The sequence below is a fragment of the Acanthochromis polyacanthus genome, chromosome 4, assembly GCF_021347895.1.
Source record: "Acanthochromis polyacanthus isolate Apoly-LR-REF ecotype Palm Island chromosome 4, KAUST_Apoly_ChrSc, whole genome shotgun sequence".
NCBI lineage: Eukaryota > Metazoa > Chordata > Actinopteri > Pomacentridae > Acanthochromis > Acanthochromis polyacanthus.
In genome coordinates, this window is record NC_067116.1 from 43,602,427 (window position 1) to 43,619,487 (window position 17,061).

A 17,061-nucleotide genomic window follows, 5' to 3' on the forward strand; every position below is an offset into this window, starting at 1 on the left:
TACAGCTGGTGTCTCCTGGCTCAGACCCCGAGGGATATCAACAATATAGGCAAGGCTGTTGCAGGATGGAGACGCGAAACTAAAGATACCTCGCTCTTTACGGAGAGGTGTACCAGGTTGTGGGTTGATTACCAATAATGTGGAGCTGTAAATATAACGTCAAACTGCAACATTTTCTCAGCGTGAAGACACTTTTTTTTTTATGTAGCGATACTTGACAAAAATTCAACAATAAATTCACCAGCACGCTAATTGTTAGGAGTCCAGCAGAAAGCCCAGATGCAAATACCTTTCTGGGAGAGTGAACCTCTAAACAGCAAGGGCTGAGGCTGGGCGGGCAAGCTGGGTGTGATAAGAGACCGAGAAGCTGCTCGTCCCCCGCGGAGGTCCTGTGATCTGCTCCATTGTCAGGTGCTAAGAAGCACAAAGAGCAGCTGGACGTGTTTGAATCAAGAGACGATTACATGCAACGCCAATTGAATCTGAAAAGGGCTGCACAGACTGAAGGGAGTTTCTCTCTCTCTCTGTGCCTCCCTTAAAATAGAGCCGGTTCCTCACGCTGGCCTCGGCTTCTACAGCAGCAGACAACAGTGGAACCACTAGACCTTGTCAGCAACATGGACTCGCTAGTCTACTGCTGCCTGGCACTGATAAATATCGGACAAAGTACCCAGCGGTTTATTGTACGTCTGTCTTTTCACACTTTCTTATCTTTCGAGTGTTAGAAAGTAAATGTGCCGCAGCCACAAATGTAAATATTTGGACCACAATATCTGCATAACAGTGGTCGACCTGCACAGATTATTTTAATACACATTCACTACCAGAAATTGTATTAATATATGCTGTGAATACTGTAGTAAATAATTCCCATATAGTGGTTTTCAGCATTGTGGGCAATGCTACATATCAATGCATTTGAGTGCTTTACGCTATTAAATAGGAATTTAATACTAAGCTGCATTTTTTGTCTTATTTCTCTGTTTTTGTTTTTATTTTCATTCTTATTTCTCGCTCTAGATTTTTATATATATTTATCCCTATTTCTTCACTTTGTCATTGTTGCACCGACTGCTCTACGTGACTTTTTAATTGCCCCTTGGGGACGAATAAAGTTTTCTAAATTTGAATCAACGATAAGTGTTTAATTCACTAGATTAGCCAGATTTTTTTGCTTACTGCCTCCAAAAAAAACTCAGTCACTTGATTATCCAGAAAAATACAATAATTTAGAACTTTTTTAAAAGCTGCAACGTCAAATAAAATTTACAACAATTAAGTTATTTATCCACATTGCTCAACTCTAATGCAATTAATCTTTTTGTCCATTTGGAGTGGCCATTCACACCTCTATAGATTTCAAACTATACGAGCTGTTTACACATTGATTTTTTTTGTTAAATGAAGAAAATTACCTCTGACTGATCCCCGGGAGGCCAACAACCATTAATTGCAGCTTTCAAACAGTTGACAAGGGATATACTGAAACCACTTATAATACTGACTACTGTGTTTAAAGCTCCAGCAACAGATGAGAGGACATATGAGAAACGTGGTATCTCCCCTGACGGACGAGTGTTCCTCCTCCGTGTTGTTTTAAGCACAGAAAACAGCTCAAAAAAGCCGCGGCCGGATCGCCACGCAATACTGAATCCACATGAACCGGCGATGACTTCACCGCAAAGGGACGCTCCAGGTGTGTTTGCGAAAGCGTCTCACACTTTAGGAAAGATCTGTACTTTTTACAGGCCACAAACAGACACAGGGATTATAGAAGAAGCAGATTGTCCTTCTTGTGTATTCGCAATTAGTAGCAAGTGTACTCTTGACAATGAAAAGCGTCACGTCGAGGACAGCCGAGTCCACCAGGAACACCTACGAAGAACACTTAACTGAATTGCCTCATGTAACTCAACTCCAATTAATTTAACACTCAGCGGTACTGTTTAATAGCTGTCAATAACATCAGAGAAGCAGAACATTACAAAAGAAAGGATAACAAACAATGTTCATAGTTAGTGTTAAAGATGTTCCAACTTTAATCTCCTTTGCTGGAGACCTTACCAAAGGCGGATATGAAGTGAGAATTTTATTTCAGTCTAGAATAATGTGCGATACTACCAAAAGACAGAAAAATATTCTGCTGCTGGAGAAAGGCCTGAGAGAAAAGCTGTAGGTATTGAGCCTTAGAAAGACATACAGAGTCTAAGCTTTAAGAATGTGAAGGAATGGCCCCCGAGTCTATTCTGCAAATCCTCCAATCGAGTGGCAATCAAACGTGAGAATCTTAACAGCGACTCGCCGAGAGGATCCCCATAAACCCTTTACCCCCGCTACTCACAATGAGTGGCTTTTGTCTGAGGACCTAATAAGTGTATAAATAAAGTTGATCACTTCCCCTGTCAAAGAGAGCCTGGAGGGGTTTGGGCTGACATGGATGCAAGGAGGGGAGGTGAAAAGGAGGAGGAAGAAGAAGAAGAAGAAGAAAAAAAAGAAGACCGAGTTGAGTGCCTCTCAGTCCTCTTCCTCGCTTTGACCCGATGGCTTCTCCCGATGTTGAGGTACATGAGTGCAGCTTGGCGGCTCAGCGGTAAAACGTGGAAACAAGGTTGAAGCGCCGCAGGGCACGAGGTCCGGGGGGATGAGGTTAACTCCCCCCCCCAAATGACCCTCTCCCACATCTCCACACAAAAGAACTGGCTCCTCTTTTTTGGATTCTTTTAATTAACACTTGCATTGAGGCTCTGAGCATTCAGGGGCCGATACAGGGAAAGAATTTTCTCTCTCCCTCCCCTTCAACCCTTCCTCCCTTCTCCAGCCTTCTTTTTCTCCCTCTACCTCTCTCTCTCTCTCTCTCTTCATTCTTTCTGTGTTTCATTTTTTTTCTTTTCTCGTGTAGGCAGTGTTTGGATTAGGTGTCTGGCTGTGAGTATGAGATAATTACCACTGACAGCTGCACTGAAGGCAACCACAACCACAGTAAACCGCCTTACCCCGCTATGTCACTTATAGAGCGACGGCAGGAACAGTTAGAGGAGGAAAATGAGACCGTAAACGGAAAAGAGCAGCATAGAGGAAACAGCACAGCAGATCTTTTCTACCACCGGCCAAAGAAAGGGTATAACTTTTCCTCTTTCTGCAGGAATGACGGATTAGCATCTCAGACTTAAACAATAAAATCAATACTATTTGCATTATTACTTTTCTCAGTAGTTTGTGAAACATTACATTTCATTTTCATGTGCAATATTTTGATCACATGTGCAAAATTGTGACTGTAACATGCAATTTTTCATTTTCCAGGTGCAATACTTCATTATCACGTGTGGCATTACTTATTACCTCATAATCAATTAGCATTGCTTTTTACTTTTCGAGTATAGTACTGTTTTAGCTTATTTTTCAGTAACGTATCGTACTTATATCTTATTGCTTTTCTACTAGGCACTGCATTTATTCTAATGTTATACCAATTTGGGTTTTTTGAGCAACATCTGGCACAAGAATTTCCTTCAGGAACCATAAAGTCTTGTAGTATCCTATCTTAAATTATCTAATAATAGCTTTAATTACATAGCAACTTTTAAAAAACAAAGCTCCGAAATTGTTTTACAGACAGGATGAATTAAAAAAAAATTAACAAAAAGAAGGTTAGGCAGGAAGACCGGTGAACAACAGAAGGCCGGTCTGTCCAAGCAGAAGGTGAAAGATCATATTCTGGAGAAAAAGTGTAAGCAGCATTGAGAGGGAAAAGAAATCCAGAAAAGAAGAGTCGCAGGATGAACCCAATCCTCAACAGCAATTGTACTTTAAAAATAAATACAGAGCAAAAGGCTAAATAAATGACTGCTGGATGGAGTAGCCGTGGGTATAGTGGCATTACTTTTGCAGCAGCTAAAAGTTAATGAAGAGAAACATCTTCAGCGAGACGAAAGCTTCACGGAAAGAAAAAAAAATAACAGAAAGATAAGAGACAGAATAGAAGACAGACTGACTCAGTTCTGAATGTCACCTGAAGGAGGCCAGTTGTACGAGGGAGGGGGCTCCGCCTGAGCTTACTGCTGAGCCCCGTTGCTATGGAAACCATGCCGCCACCTCCGTCTCCCCCCACCATCAATAAACCCTTGGTTGCATAGGCCCCTATCAGGTAGAGGAGGATTCCATTAATGCCAGCTGGGAAATGGAGGGAGGTGCTGCCCTACAAGGCGAGGCACCTCGGAGGCTCTGCGGCATTAATACATTAGCAAACACCATGAAACACTGCATAAATGTCAGCAATTACTGGCTAGAAGGAAGGACGGATGGGGCGGGGCGGGCGGTGGAGGGGTGCAGAGACTGGGGGATGCAATAAGGATGTCCCACCGGCTGTCAATCACGCCAACAGGTGTGCAGGAAGAAGTGCCGATCGAAACCGCTCCAATGAGACGAGTCCGTTCCGGAGAGCTGAATCGCTGGTGTGAAAAGGAAGGAGGCTCGATCTTTCCGGCAGCAAAGGAAGCGAATGTCCCGTTGGCCTGTTCAATCAACTGTTGCAAAGACCTCTGCCATCATCCTCAGCGCTGTTCGGAGCAGCTTTGCCAAAGCCACAAGAATCAGGAACGGCAGAGCCAGACTATGGTGTTTGGAAATAATGCCAGAGTATTTGTTTTAATCTACTTGGAGTAAAACGGATTCTATCAAGTTTTAACTATAGCAAAGTCCAGCATACTTCTTGCTGATTGGGAACTTTTTACAGTACTGCCAAGATTGGAGCGATGCAGTGAACCCGAAGAAAATCACAACAGAAGCTAAGACAAAAAAAAATAAAAAAATCCACTCTGGCATTATATATTAACATAAAGCTATAAGGTATATTAAAATCGCAGGGTCAAAACCCAGACTGCTGCACTTTTCGATAAATGTCACACTAGGGACTGGGACACTTAAATTATTTATAAAACATTTAGCAAGGAGCCCTACGAAAGAATGAGGATCTGTGCAAAGTGTACCCCACTTAAGCCTCTCTATGATAGAGTCAGTAGAGTTAAAAATAGACAATAGACAGATATTAAGCGAGCAAGACAACAAAAATTGGAATTGGGATTGTTTTACAGGTTTAAACATGAAGGTGTTTACATTGGACAGCCACAGTAGCAGGAAGTCTACTTAATTGTTAAACAAATTCAAAACAAACTTTTAAAATGAAGCTAAAAATTATAAAAAAAGAAAAACTGAATTTCATCAGAAGATGGCCGTATAGGTTTGTGTTATGCATGGCTGTAATTAACGGAGCAGAAGAAGACGGAAACAAACCCGACTGTTTGCCAACCGCTACAAAAAAGATGTAGAAATAGAAGAAACAAGCAAAACTTAAGTCGTGTACGAGTGAAAAACGGAGAGAAACGTTCAGGATTTTTTTTCCAGCTGAGAAAGCTGTAATTATTCTTTCAAAGAAAACCCAAGACACTGATCAGTTATGTCCGGTAACGGTTTGCTGCATCACAACTTATTGAAAAAAGTGTTGCTATTTTCAACAAAACTATTTTTTAAACAGGCTAAAACCATCTCAAGCAAACATAGAAACTTTTTTTTTAACATTTCATGAATTTTATCTAACGCTACACTTAAAAAAACAAAAGCACAACTCGTTCTGAAGTTATTAAATATAAAATGTAGTGAAACACAGAACAAAGCATTGTTGAAGCTAACAGTGTTTAGCGCAGGGGTCGGCAACCTTTAACACTCAAAGAGCCATTTCGACCCGTTTCCCACAGAAAAGAAAACACTGGGAGCCGCAAAATCCTTTTGGCATTTAAAATGAAGACAACACTGCATATATCGCTTTTTTACCTCTATGCCCTTGTTAATCAGTCGTGATTAATTAATTACAAAGCCTCTAATTAGATTCATTTTTTTAATTGTGTCCTTCCACTAATATTTATCTTACCTGGTTAATGTCATTTTTGCTCCTGGACCTCATATGTTACGTAATGTTAGCTGGAAATCAATATTTTGCGAATGTCTATTTAACTTGTAAAATCTATTTATCTTAAGCTAATAATTTTACTCCGGTAAGTCGCTGCCCTATTTTCCAAGACGACACTACTCTGACTCTCTGACCTGCTGCCGTGTTCTTGCGAGTAACGTGTATTACCCTATCACGAGTACTTTTGAATCAAAGACAAGACGTGTCTTTCTTGGAGTGGAGCTTTAATATACAGGCTTGCCATTCTTGAGTACAAAACGATGTGAAACTGCAGGTGTTGCTTCTCCATCTCCTCTGCATCAACCTTGCGCTCTCATGCATAGTCATGTCCCAGCCAGAGGAAAACCCCAGCAGCACATCCGGTGGAGTGACGCGTCAAAATAAGAGCGGTAATTTCACAATAAAACGCTCTATATTAAAATGCATTGAAACGCGCCTGAAAGGCAGAGCAATTTATTTTCCAAAGTTACAGGGAGCCACAACAGAGGGCTGAAAGAGCCGCATGCGGCTCCGGAGCCGCGGGTTGCCGACCCCTGGTTTAGCGCATCCCGATTTAAATCCCCTGCATAAACACTAACAAGTCATCAAATTACTGAACTATGTTAACAAAATCTACCTGCAATAAAATGAGCATCACCTCACTTTGCTACTGCTTTGTGCCACTTCCACTTCCTTTCACCTTCTTTAACACTCCACACAATAACAGAGCACTGAATAAACTGACCTGCTGTATGCTCTCACTTAACCATGACAAATCCTGATCCAGTTTCAACTCTCCATAAGGCCTTAAATAATTCACAACACAATAAACAATGACGCACAATGAGTGGACGGTATCAGGGCGGCCTTTCCCTGAAAGGTGAGAATTTTTGCCTGACAAACTATTTTCTTACACTCCAACAATACGTGACGTGATTGAACTAACATTGCAGCAACTCGAATAACTTTCTCAGAACACAAGAATAACTGAAGAAACCGATCCGCTGAGCTAGTCGAGCAATTAGATGAACTTATGACACAAAACGTGAACTCTTAGTGCCTGAAGAAGCTACAAACTCCGCTACAGCAGCTGCACTAGAACACACCGTCAGGGTCGCAGTAGGTTCTGGTTGCTATCAGCACAGAGTTTCGGCGTATTTTCTACCAAAACATCTATTTTTATATGTTCACTGCTTGCCGTTGTGAGCTTTACTTAAATAAATTTTACAAAACTGACATATATGAGGAAAGATGTGACATAAAAAACACAAGACTAACAATTTCGCCACGAATTCAATTGAAAAATGCCAATTCTCAATGCGAAGTTTTTAAAATTTGGTGCTACGGACACAGCTGGAAGTATTAAAGTATTGCAGAGTGTGTACAAAAAGACAGGCACATTTGCAAATACGCACACACAACCGTAAATGCACAGGTAAACACAGTGATATCACACACTCGAAGGCAAAGCAGAGTTAAGTAGTAATCGATTGAGCCGCAAGTGGGCTAGTGCGCGGAGCTAAACGTAATCTGGGGCCTCTGGCTGCCATGTTTATTGGCCCAAACCCCAGGAGATGAGGCTGGGCTAATGAGCTAGACGCTAACACTGGCTCCCTTAGCCGCCCGCGAGGCCAGCCAAGACTTGGGCTCTCTCTGTTAATACCTTCAGACGTTTCAATAAGAGGGCTATGGCGAGTGCAGAGGCCATTATTACACTTCTGTCTCTTCTCTATGCTTTTTAATATCTCCTCATACAGGAAACACAGACGCTGCAGATGTGTGTTCGCCGAGGGCTGACCGGGTCTGTGATGCCACAATGAGCTGAAATCTATTCATGAGCCCTGGACATCATATCCACGGCAACCTTTGGGGACGAGCCGAGGCCCACTGATAGCAAGATGATGAAAATGCAAAGGAAAAAAAAAATCACAATTTATAAGTTATTCTTATATAACTCTAGGGCTGGCATGAATAGTCGTTTCTGGCCTCCGAATATTCGGGCCCTATTAAAGACGAATATCCGAATATTCGTTCCGCCCCGTAACCTCCCAAAGAGTGTGTGTGTGTGTGTGTGTGTGTGTGTGTGTGTGTGTGTGTGTGTGTGTGTGTGTGTGTGTGTGTGTGTGTGTGTGTGTGTGTGTGTGTGTGTGTGGGAGGGGGGGGGGTCATGCTTGTGGTGGAGACGGCCCGAATATTAGGATCCCTTCTTCTGGTCTCCAGGGTTCAAATTTTGGTTTCGTTTTGTCTTCAGTTAAACTTAAGAATTCCCAAACAGCGGAGGTCTTCAGCATCTTGTCTTGTGTTGGGGGGTGAATATTCGGATACCGAAATTAATATCCGGATACCGCCGTAGCGAACGAATATTCGGATATTCAGGATATTCGGTTCCAGCCCTATATAACTCAACAATAAACTGAGATTGGTGAGGCTTCCTTGGTGATGGAATTCACAATAAAGCATGCACTGGTAGCTTTAAGTGGTTAGATGACCTGTTTTTTTTTTGCAAATTTAATCATATTCAAAGACAAGCATAAAGGAAAAGGCAATGTAGCTCAAAAATTCTATACATATTTTGACATTTTGATGCAACGCTTTCCTTATCAGTGTTAGATAAATAGAAAAAATAAGTGACAATGTATTCAGGCGATGGTCACATAGTGTATAATCCCCCAACAAGTACTTAGTTATTGAATGAACTGTGAAGATTGGCTCCCTCTCCTCTCTTTTTTTTGCAGAAGAACCATAAATTCTTAGTTCAATCTACTGCAGAAGGACACGCCTAACATGCTGAACACAGTTTGTAAAAACTGTCTGTGGTTAGCTCTTTTCCTCTGTGAGTGTGAACAAGGAAGTCATAAAGCACAAGCTGGATCTTGTGGTTGGGAGCCTGAAGGGTAAATCATTCGCTGCGGTACTACGGGAGCTCATTCGCTCCAAACTGGGGTCAGTCATTGCGCCACATGCCCACAATGTGCTTTCAGATTTGCAGTAAGATTTGTATTTCTGTGGCAATCCCAGGCTGTTTACTCATCACATAATTGGAAGTCTACAAAGATAATGCTAACAATGGTAAATCTGCGTCGTAGCAGTATGGTTTGCTCGGTGGTTACTGGCTTTACAATTGGCTGCTCTGAGCTGTCATGGAACAAAATAAAGCAAACAATCTTCTGTAGCGTAAAAGGATACATAACCTTTTATCCGGCGCCCCTTTATGCACATTAATGTCTAAATTGTATTTGCTTTCACTGCTAATCCTAAAAGCTTGACTCGGACTCGTAAAAACAGGTGCAGTTTTTGTTCGTTCATTTTTGAAATATGAGTAACGGACATAATAGACTGTATCCATCGTAGCACAGCATAAAGAAAACAGTTTATCCTTATTAATCACATGTCCAGTGTATGAAAAAAGAGAAACAAAGTCAATACCAGTACTTCAAACTAAACAACAATGGCATAGATCAAAAAGGAAAACGTTAGCTGGGGGTTAACACAAGAATGTGTGCCCAACAGCTCCTCAATGTAGCATGATAAACCATCCCAAACAATTAGCATGGGAACACATATGCTGTCAAAGAAGGGGTGAGACAAAAGGGGTCAGAGGTTCCTCAAGGTTCTGTATGAGGGCCGCCTCTGATCAGCTTGACTGTGTGCGGCGTGAATGGCTGGGAAGAGCAACCCTGGGATGGGAGAGGTCAGCGGGACTCAATGATGTGAGCTTTAAAGTCCACACATAGCGGACACAGGATGGGAACCGTCTTTGACATCTTAATTAGCTTCAACATCTTACTCTCAGGCTTCTGACAGATGGTTCTGGCACGGATTTACAGGGTGCGGAACAGTTTCCACTGCAGCTCGCAATTATGAAAATAATGTAAATTAATGACGCGTAAATTCTTTGCTTGAATCTGTGATTATCTTTAAGGCCACGGTGTTGTGTCAAAGAAGCAATGAAGGCAAAAAATAGGCAGAAAAGAAAAGGGAAGAGAGGTGATATTTGTCAACAAGTGTGAATTTTTCATTCCATTTTAGTGTTTGTGTGCTTCTTACAGAATCATCAGATGCTGATGCAGGCCATCCCTCCCACTGCTGATGCCGGACTGGGATGTTGGTCAAGTCTGAAACGTTCCTTTTCACCTGCGAACAACAGAAAAGCAAAATTACGACTGCGTCTTTACAATAGAAACAAGGTAAGGAAAGCAAATAAAAATCACAAATAGCTAACTCTCAACTAGGAGGACTAATATCATCGCTTCACTGTGAAAATACTCCACATCTGCTTCAGTAGAAGTAAACACAATGTTGTAAATTTCTGTGGTTATCTTCTATTCAGACGCAAAGGATGGAGGCAGAGAATGAAGGAGGACATGAGTCAAAAGGAGGGAGGAGAAGGAAAAAAAATAAAAAAGACAGCCAGGGTTATCAGCATTCTTCAGATGCCACGGCTAATTCCCAGCAACAACAGCCCCACGCTCTGAAATGAACAGTATTTCTCTTCTCCCATTCATGCGCGGACGCTGTATCTGCATCACTTAATAACATTCCTCGCTTTTAAACAGTTAGCAGCCAGCAGCGCCTGTCCCACCAAGCGCCGTGTTACACCGTCCAGCGGGTTGTTGGTTTAAAGCCCTAACGCCAGCCTGATGTGCGCCAGTCGAAGGTGATCAAAGCCCCGTCGGCGTCTGAGCACTGGCGGCCATGGATTCTAGCGCATTTGTTCGGCAGAAATCCGCCGTTCAGGCCCGCGGGGCTGGACACTGATGCTGAGAAAACCGTCCATTGTGGAGCAGAGATCCCTCCATACACGGCACAAATCCTGTCTTTGTAAAAAGCACTGAGGAGAGATGGATCCTTGGACATATTCACGGCTGCTGATCACGGAGGTGGAAACTTAAAGAACGCTACAAACACAAAGTCAAAGCCAATCTCAGGCAAAGCAGGAAAGCATCTGCAAAACGCCGAACTGTGAAGATTAGGAGGACAGACTTTACTCCTTTATTACCACACTTTGCGTCTGTATGTACTCGATGTACTCGTGTGGCTGTCAAACAGAAATAATTACATTTAAATTCATCCTCTATTTTTTTTAAAAAAAATCAAGGACACTGTAAATATTTTATCTAAGTTATCAATCCCTATCCAGAAATTATATTTTATTTGTGCTGGGCCTAGCAGAGCAAAGCAATTCACAGTGCAAACAAGCAGAGAAAAAAATAAAAGAACAATAATAAATGAGTGGCACAGTCCATCCTTTGTCTTTCTATCATAAATCCCACACCACACCGCTCGGTGCCTATCCTTATGAGGAGAAGCTATGGCCAGGATAGCAGGCTGGGGTCAAAGCGGGTGGCCAGTGTTATTACAGAGTGTAATATCTATGTTTGACCAGCCAGACTACAGGGATTTGACTGACCGGCTGGCCGACCGATGAATAGAGGGGAAAAGGGAGGAAAGGAGAGGCATAAACACTAGTAATGAAGAGGCTGCAGTCAGAGGTTAAAGCAGCATCAGAGAAACAACAAACTAACGCCCACCACAGAGAGAGTGGAGGTGAGAGGTGGAGAAGGAGGAGAGTGGGGACAGACAGCCAAAGACACCTGGCCGAGGACAATCTCGTGTGATCTCACCGCAGAAAGAAAACACAGCTACACGGCAGGCCTGCCCACCTGAAACTACAACCGGCAGAGTCACCGAGCCTCTCTGGACACGTGAAAAACATGGAGCCGTTATGAGAATCTGATGAAGCCATATGAAAGAAAAACAAAGAACACAAAGCGGCCCAAAACCGGGGTGAGAAAAACGCTTCGCCATAACTTCTCCAGGTAGCTGAATTTTCTTGTTGCAGCCCTCTGTTATAAAGAATTGCATGTGTTGGCCACAGCAGCCACCACAGAGGGAGCAATACTGTCTAATGCTGCCCCCTGTCTACCAGAACAGACACCTCACTAATAAGGTAGATGGCAACAAATTAAAACAATCAGATCTAATCCTTGACTCTGAGTACGACATTTTAATCGCAAACTCTCATTTTTAATTTTAAACTCTTTTTTTTTTTTTTACCTCAAACAACGGTTGGAGTGTATTTCAGTGACAAAGTAGCGTGAAAAGTATCCACCAAGCTGACTTGTACATACAGAAGCTAAAATATAAAGGCGATGTCTTTAACACAGCAGAGTGGGATTTATATGAAAGTCTAATAAACGGGTGCTGCTGATTCGTGCGTGGCTGCTCATGCTGAGATGAGGCAGGGGTGTATGAGCCAGTTATACACAACATTAGCGAGCCTGGCTGTGGCGCTGAGCTGCTGGGCAATACGCCTCACGGCAAAATTAATGATCCAATCATTGTAAATGCCAATTGCCTGTAATCCCTGGCTGGAAGCAAATCAAAGAGAAGGAAAGGTTTCCGTTAAACAGTCACAAGCTCTCTCTCTCTTGCTCTCTTTCTTCATCTCCCCGAGGCACCAGATGCCTTTCTTTCATTCCCTTTTCGATCCAACCTTCCTTTTCTCAGCTCTGTAGCCCCTGTCTGCATTCGGTTCCTATATGTCTCCCAGCTGCAGAGCAGGGATGGGGCCCAGGCCCAGCCCCGGGGGGCAGTAGACGAGGGAAATCCCCAGGACAACTGGTCTGGTCACGGACAACGCAGGACCCAGCAGCCATCCCTATTCTACCCTCTACTTCCCTGGCAAACATTTGCTCTCCAGCTTAGCTCAGAAGCTAGCCAGCAACTTACCCCCACACTCTTGTCTGGTAATGCCAATCAGAGTCTACACAGCCTTGAGTTCTAGAGATGGAGAAGAAAGAAGGTGGAAAAGGGGCACTGGGAGAGAGCGATGGAGAATGAAGGGATAGAAAGGGAGGGGTAAGGGCAGTTCCCTGAGAGCCACAAGGCAAAGCCAGAGTCTTTGGCAAAGACAAACAAGAAGACAAGACTCTATCCCCATTGATATGCACAAGCAGGGACCATCGGTTAGTCTTCACCTAAGACAAAAGCGAGAATGGGGAGAGAAAGGTGCTCTGTAGTGGAGTCCATATGTGTGAGTGGACACAGTATGAGCAGAAAGGGAGTCAGACGGGCTGAATATGGTGTTACTTCTTTGTTGCATTCGTAAGTCTTTTTAAATTAACAGAAATGCATTCCCCTTCTTCTCTGTGTCTTTTATTATTGTATTTATGTCAGCGTTTTACCAAATCTTATTTCTCAACCCAAAGCAACACCGCTCTGGTCATCCACAGCAACTATTCGACTCACTTTAATGACTTTACTGGCACCTGTAGCTGGAAAATAAACTTTTTTGAGGCAGTCCCAACATGGTGTGTGCATATGGTATATGCAGGTTAAAGTTGTGGGTCTCATTTTCACTGCAGGGGGCCTTGAGATGCCTAAAGACAAGCATGTGTAAGGAAAAGACCACGACATGGAGGCCTGTTTAAGCCCACATTGTCCCCCGTCTATCCCCTATGGCCTCTTGCAGCACCCCCACCAAGCCAACAGTCCTTTGCCTCCTTTCTGTGTCCATGGTTCCTCCCTCCCACACCACAGGGACCCCTCCCCAGTGTTTGTAATCCCAGCAGAAACACTTAAGGTTCACAGTGGGCGCTCATCAAAACCATCTGCCCGAGGAGAGAGTGAGAGAGGAAAAGGAGTGATGACGGAGGGAGGAGGAAAACGAGAGGGCGAGGAAGGAGAGAAGAGACGTCCAGGGAGGCGAGCAGCCTCCAGATCAGATGCTGGTTGTACTAATCTGTTCAATTAGCACCATTACAAGCCCTGCAAGTAGCCTGATTATTATTAGTGTAATCTTCACCCGCACTAAGGACCGAACCACGGCCGCTGCAGTAAGTGACAGAGAGAAAAAATGCATTTTACTGTTGCCTGAGAGCAAATGATTGGTCTTGATGTAAAATAACTGCCAAACTAAAAGACGAGAGATCAAAATGATGCTAAGATGCCTCAGGAATTAGAACAACTGAAGACAGAGACAGACAATGCATCGAGTGAAAATGATAACTACTTCACTATGCCACTGGAGTCAGTCTGTGTTAGGTCAGATGGGGACGTTGCTGCACTGTCTGAGATTCAGTTCAGAGTTTATTATCAGGTAACTGGAAGCCACGAGTTACTTCTGTAAAATAATTTAGTTCAATTTTGAGAATATTCTGTATAGAAAAGTTTATAGAGCTGGAAATTTCTGTATTTTACCTTCTCAAAAACACCATGAAAATCCATTTTAAGGGTTCAGTAATTCAGTTCACTCAATTTGTTGACTGAGACAAAACTGTTTCCAGCAGATCAAAGCAGCGGAGTGAATATTCAATAACTCATCCCTGACAATGGGAATAAGCACAACATTTGAAAACAAGCACAAAGTTCCTGTAAATGCATCTATATACAGATTTATCCCCATTTCTTACTAAAACTGGAGTGTTTGGTCGACATTTCGCCAACTTCTGAGTCCTCTAACATCAGTTGGATTTGATGCGTGGCCAGTACGGCAAGCAAAGGTTCCAGTTCTTCGTTATTTCGACAAATGTAGATGTGGACAGAAAACGGTGTGCAACAAGGTCTACACCCCCTGTCAAAAGTTTTGAGACAAGTTCTAATTTATTTGAATGAGAAAGCGTCCCAAAACGTTTGACAGGGGGGTGTATATATTGTCGTTACATGTGCAAAATCGAAAGCTGCTTCCATGTTAACTTTGTGGTGATATTTAAAAAAAATATAAGGCTCATTTAGCCTTACTGAAAGTTCCCTGTTTGTATTTTAAATTAACACTGAGCAGAGTAACTGATGAATTTTATTTCCAAAAAAACACTGAACTCTCATCCCTGGCTTTTGATATGAATTACAGAATTCCCCAGGTGTATAAAAATATGTAATTCTCAAAAATCTGCCAAAATGTTTTATACAACTTGGCCCCAGTAAGACTGAACAAAACATGATACGGTGCAGGAACATTTCTCCTGAATTTGTCTGAACTGACACAGTGAGGTATGATTGAGGGGCTTTGCTATGCTACCTGATCAGTCTTTGGGGAGTGTATTTCCTGTCACCTGTGACAGCAGGCTACACGCTGTGAATAATAAATGACGCCTGCTCAGGTCTCCCTCTTCATGGGGGGTTAGAGTCGTACAACATAGGGCAGTAATGTATGTGTCTTTGTGTGGGCGAGCGCTGCTTTGAACTCATACGAGCCCAAACATTGACACAGACACACGCAAGCTCGCTCATCTGCATAGGCAAGCGAGCACACACTTATATTTCTATGCTCCTTAACCTTTAATCCATTTCCAGCTGTGATAGTAATAACCATTGGACAGAGCGGTGCACTGCCTCCACTCCGGGTCCAGGATGAGTAACTATAAATATTTCATATGCTACCAAATCTACTGTTCAGTTTCAGATGGCGAAAATGAATGGACTCTGTCTCTTTCCATGGCTCCCGCATTCCTAGATCAAACAATGTTCAGTCATTTAAACTGCCTTCCAGACTACTGGGAGAGCGGGAGGGGGGGAAGACGCAGCATCGAGGGAGTGGGAAGCAAAAGAGGGGGTTGTACCAAACCGCAGCTGTGAGAGTAATTATGTGCTCTGAAATGTGATCATTTGTGATGAATAATGAATCGATGGCTGAGATAGACTAGCAATGTTTGGCCAATGGAATGAAAGCCGTGCTATGGGAAACCAGAATCAGGTACGGTAATATTATGTAGAGTCTGGGAGGTGCAGCGCTTCTGTGCGAGTCGGTGCGTAGAAAGTGACTTTGTGAAGCACTGTACGGTCTGTGTTTACATGCTGCGGCGGCGTCATACCTCCTGTATGGTTCTGGAGCCGGGGAAGTTGAGGTTGTAGTCCCTCTGAGCCTCACGGTGGCTGATGACCAGCAGGAAGTTCTGGTTTAACGACTCTTGGAGAGCGCTAAATGAGGAGGGAACAAAATTAAACACAGTAAGAAACAGGGATGAACACTGTGAAGGAAATTAAAACCAGAGAGACTGATGCAGGCATGTAATCACGACGCAAGAGGACGAAAAGAATCGGGCCACGCACAACAAACATTATCACTAAGACAGTCAAGTACAGGGCAAGCTGAAACTTGTCAAGTAGTGGTAGCCTGCTGGCCCACGGGGAGGTGGGTGCCTCCTCAGGGGGCCATCGCCCACTTTACTGGTTGTGTCTTAACAAGCCTGGCCAGAGCTGCACTCAGCACAGCAGGCCTCCACAGCTATGACCACCTGCACAAAAACAGCAAGGAGTCCATCAGTCTGCCTGATTGCTAACAAACCTGGAGGCTATGGAGACCCAGGAGAGCCTTCAGCACCGTCCCAACTGCAAAAACTAAACATGCAAGCAGGATTTTACTGCTAGACAGTTGCACAAACTCTCTGAGATTTAGTAAATTTGCACCTGAATAGCAACAACTTCATGATTAGTTCGTCAGGTGGATTTCTGGCTGAAAGCATTGCTGCATCCCTCCTGTCTTATAGAGGGGTCCCACGCTCACATTGTTCATTTTCCTGAACAAAAAAAGTCAGTCGTGTCACAGCCAGCAAATTTTAGTCCTTAACATGCCAATACAGACCACAGACTGGATATAAAAGATGGACGTAGCCACTGTGACATCACCCTCTGGTTTCTGTGCTACTTCCTGGGTGTCATCTTTTTGGAGCCAGAAGTGACCATATTTGGAAAAGAAATTGCTAGATTATATCAGCCTGAATCCTGCCGTGCAAAACTAATAATCAGTAACCATTAAACCGGACACACCTTAACATGTCAGGCATTTTGTAGCCTTTTTTTCCCCATTTAATGCTGGAATTATTTACAGATGGACTGCTGAAAGACTGATAAGGAGGAAGCATTTAAACCAAAAAAATTTTAAAAAATCACAATGACTTGCTGGAAAAATTAATTTATGTAGCTTTTGGTGATGATTTTTGAATGGCAGTCTATGGGAGCCAGAGTTTTTCGGAGCGTTACAGCCTAGTGGCACTAAGTGGTATTGCATTTTTAAACATTTTGGAATTGGGTTCACGTTTCAAAGCGGGTCACTACATCTATCTTTTTTCATACACTCTATGATGCAGACATGGCTACTGAAAACCGATCCACTTTTG

The 17,061-nt window shown here is 43.1% G+C and overlaps 1 protein-coding gene across 1 annotated transcript in view; it reads right to left on the reverse strand.

Annotated features, from left to right (window-relative positions):
• Positions 1-17,061, reverse strand: part of faf1 (Fas (TNFRSF6) associated factor 1) — an 84,975-nt gene that overhangs the window by 44,993 nt on the left and 22,921 nt on the right. The window contains exons 7-8 of the mRNA XM_051947364.1: positions 15,757-15,862; positions 9,992-10,078 (exon numbers count right to left, since the gene is read on the reverse strand). Of these exons, the coding sequence (XP_051803324.1) occupies positions 9,992-10,078; positions 15,757-15,862 (193 nt within the window). The remainder of the gene's footprint in view (positions 1-9,991; positions 10,079-15,756; positions 15,863-17,061) is intronic.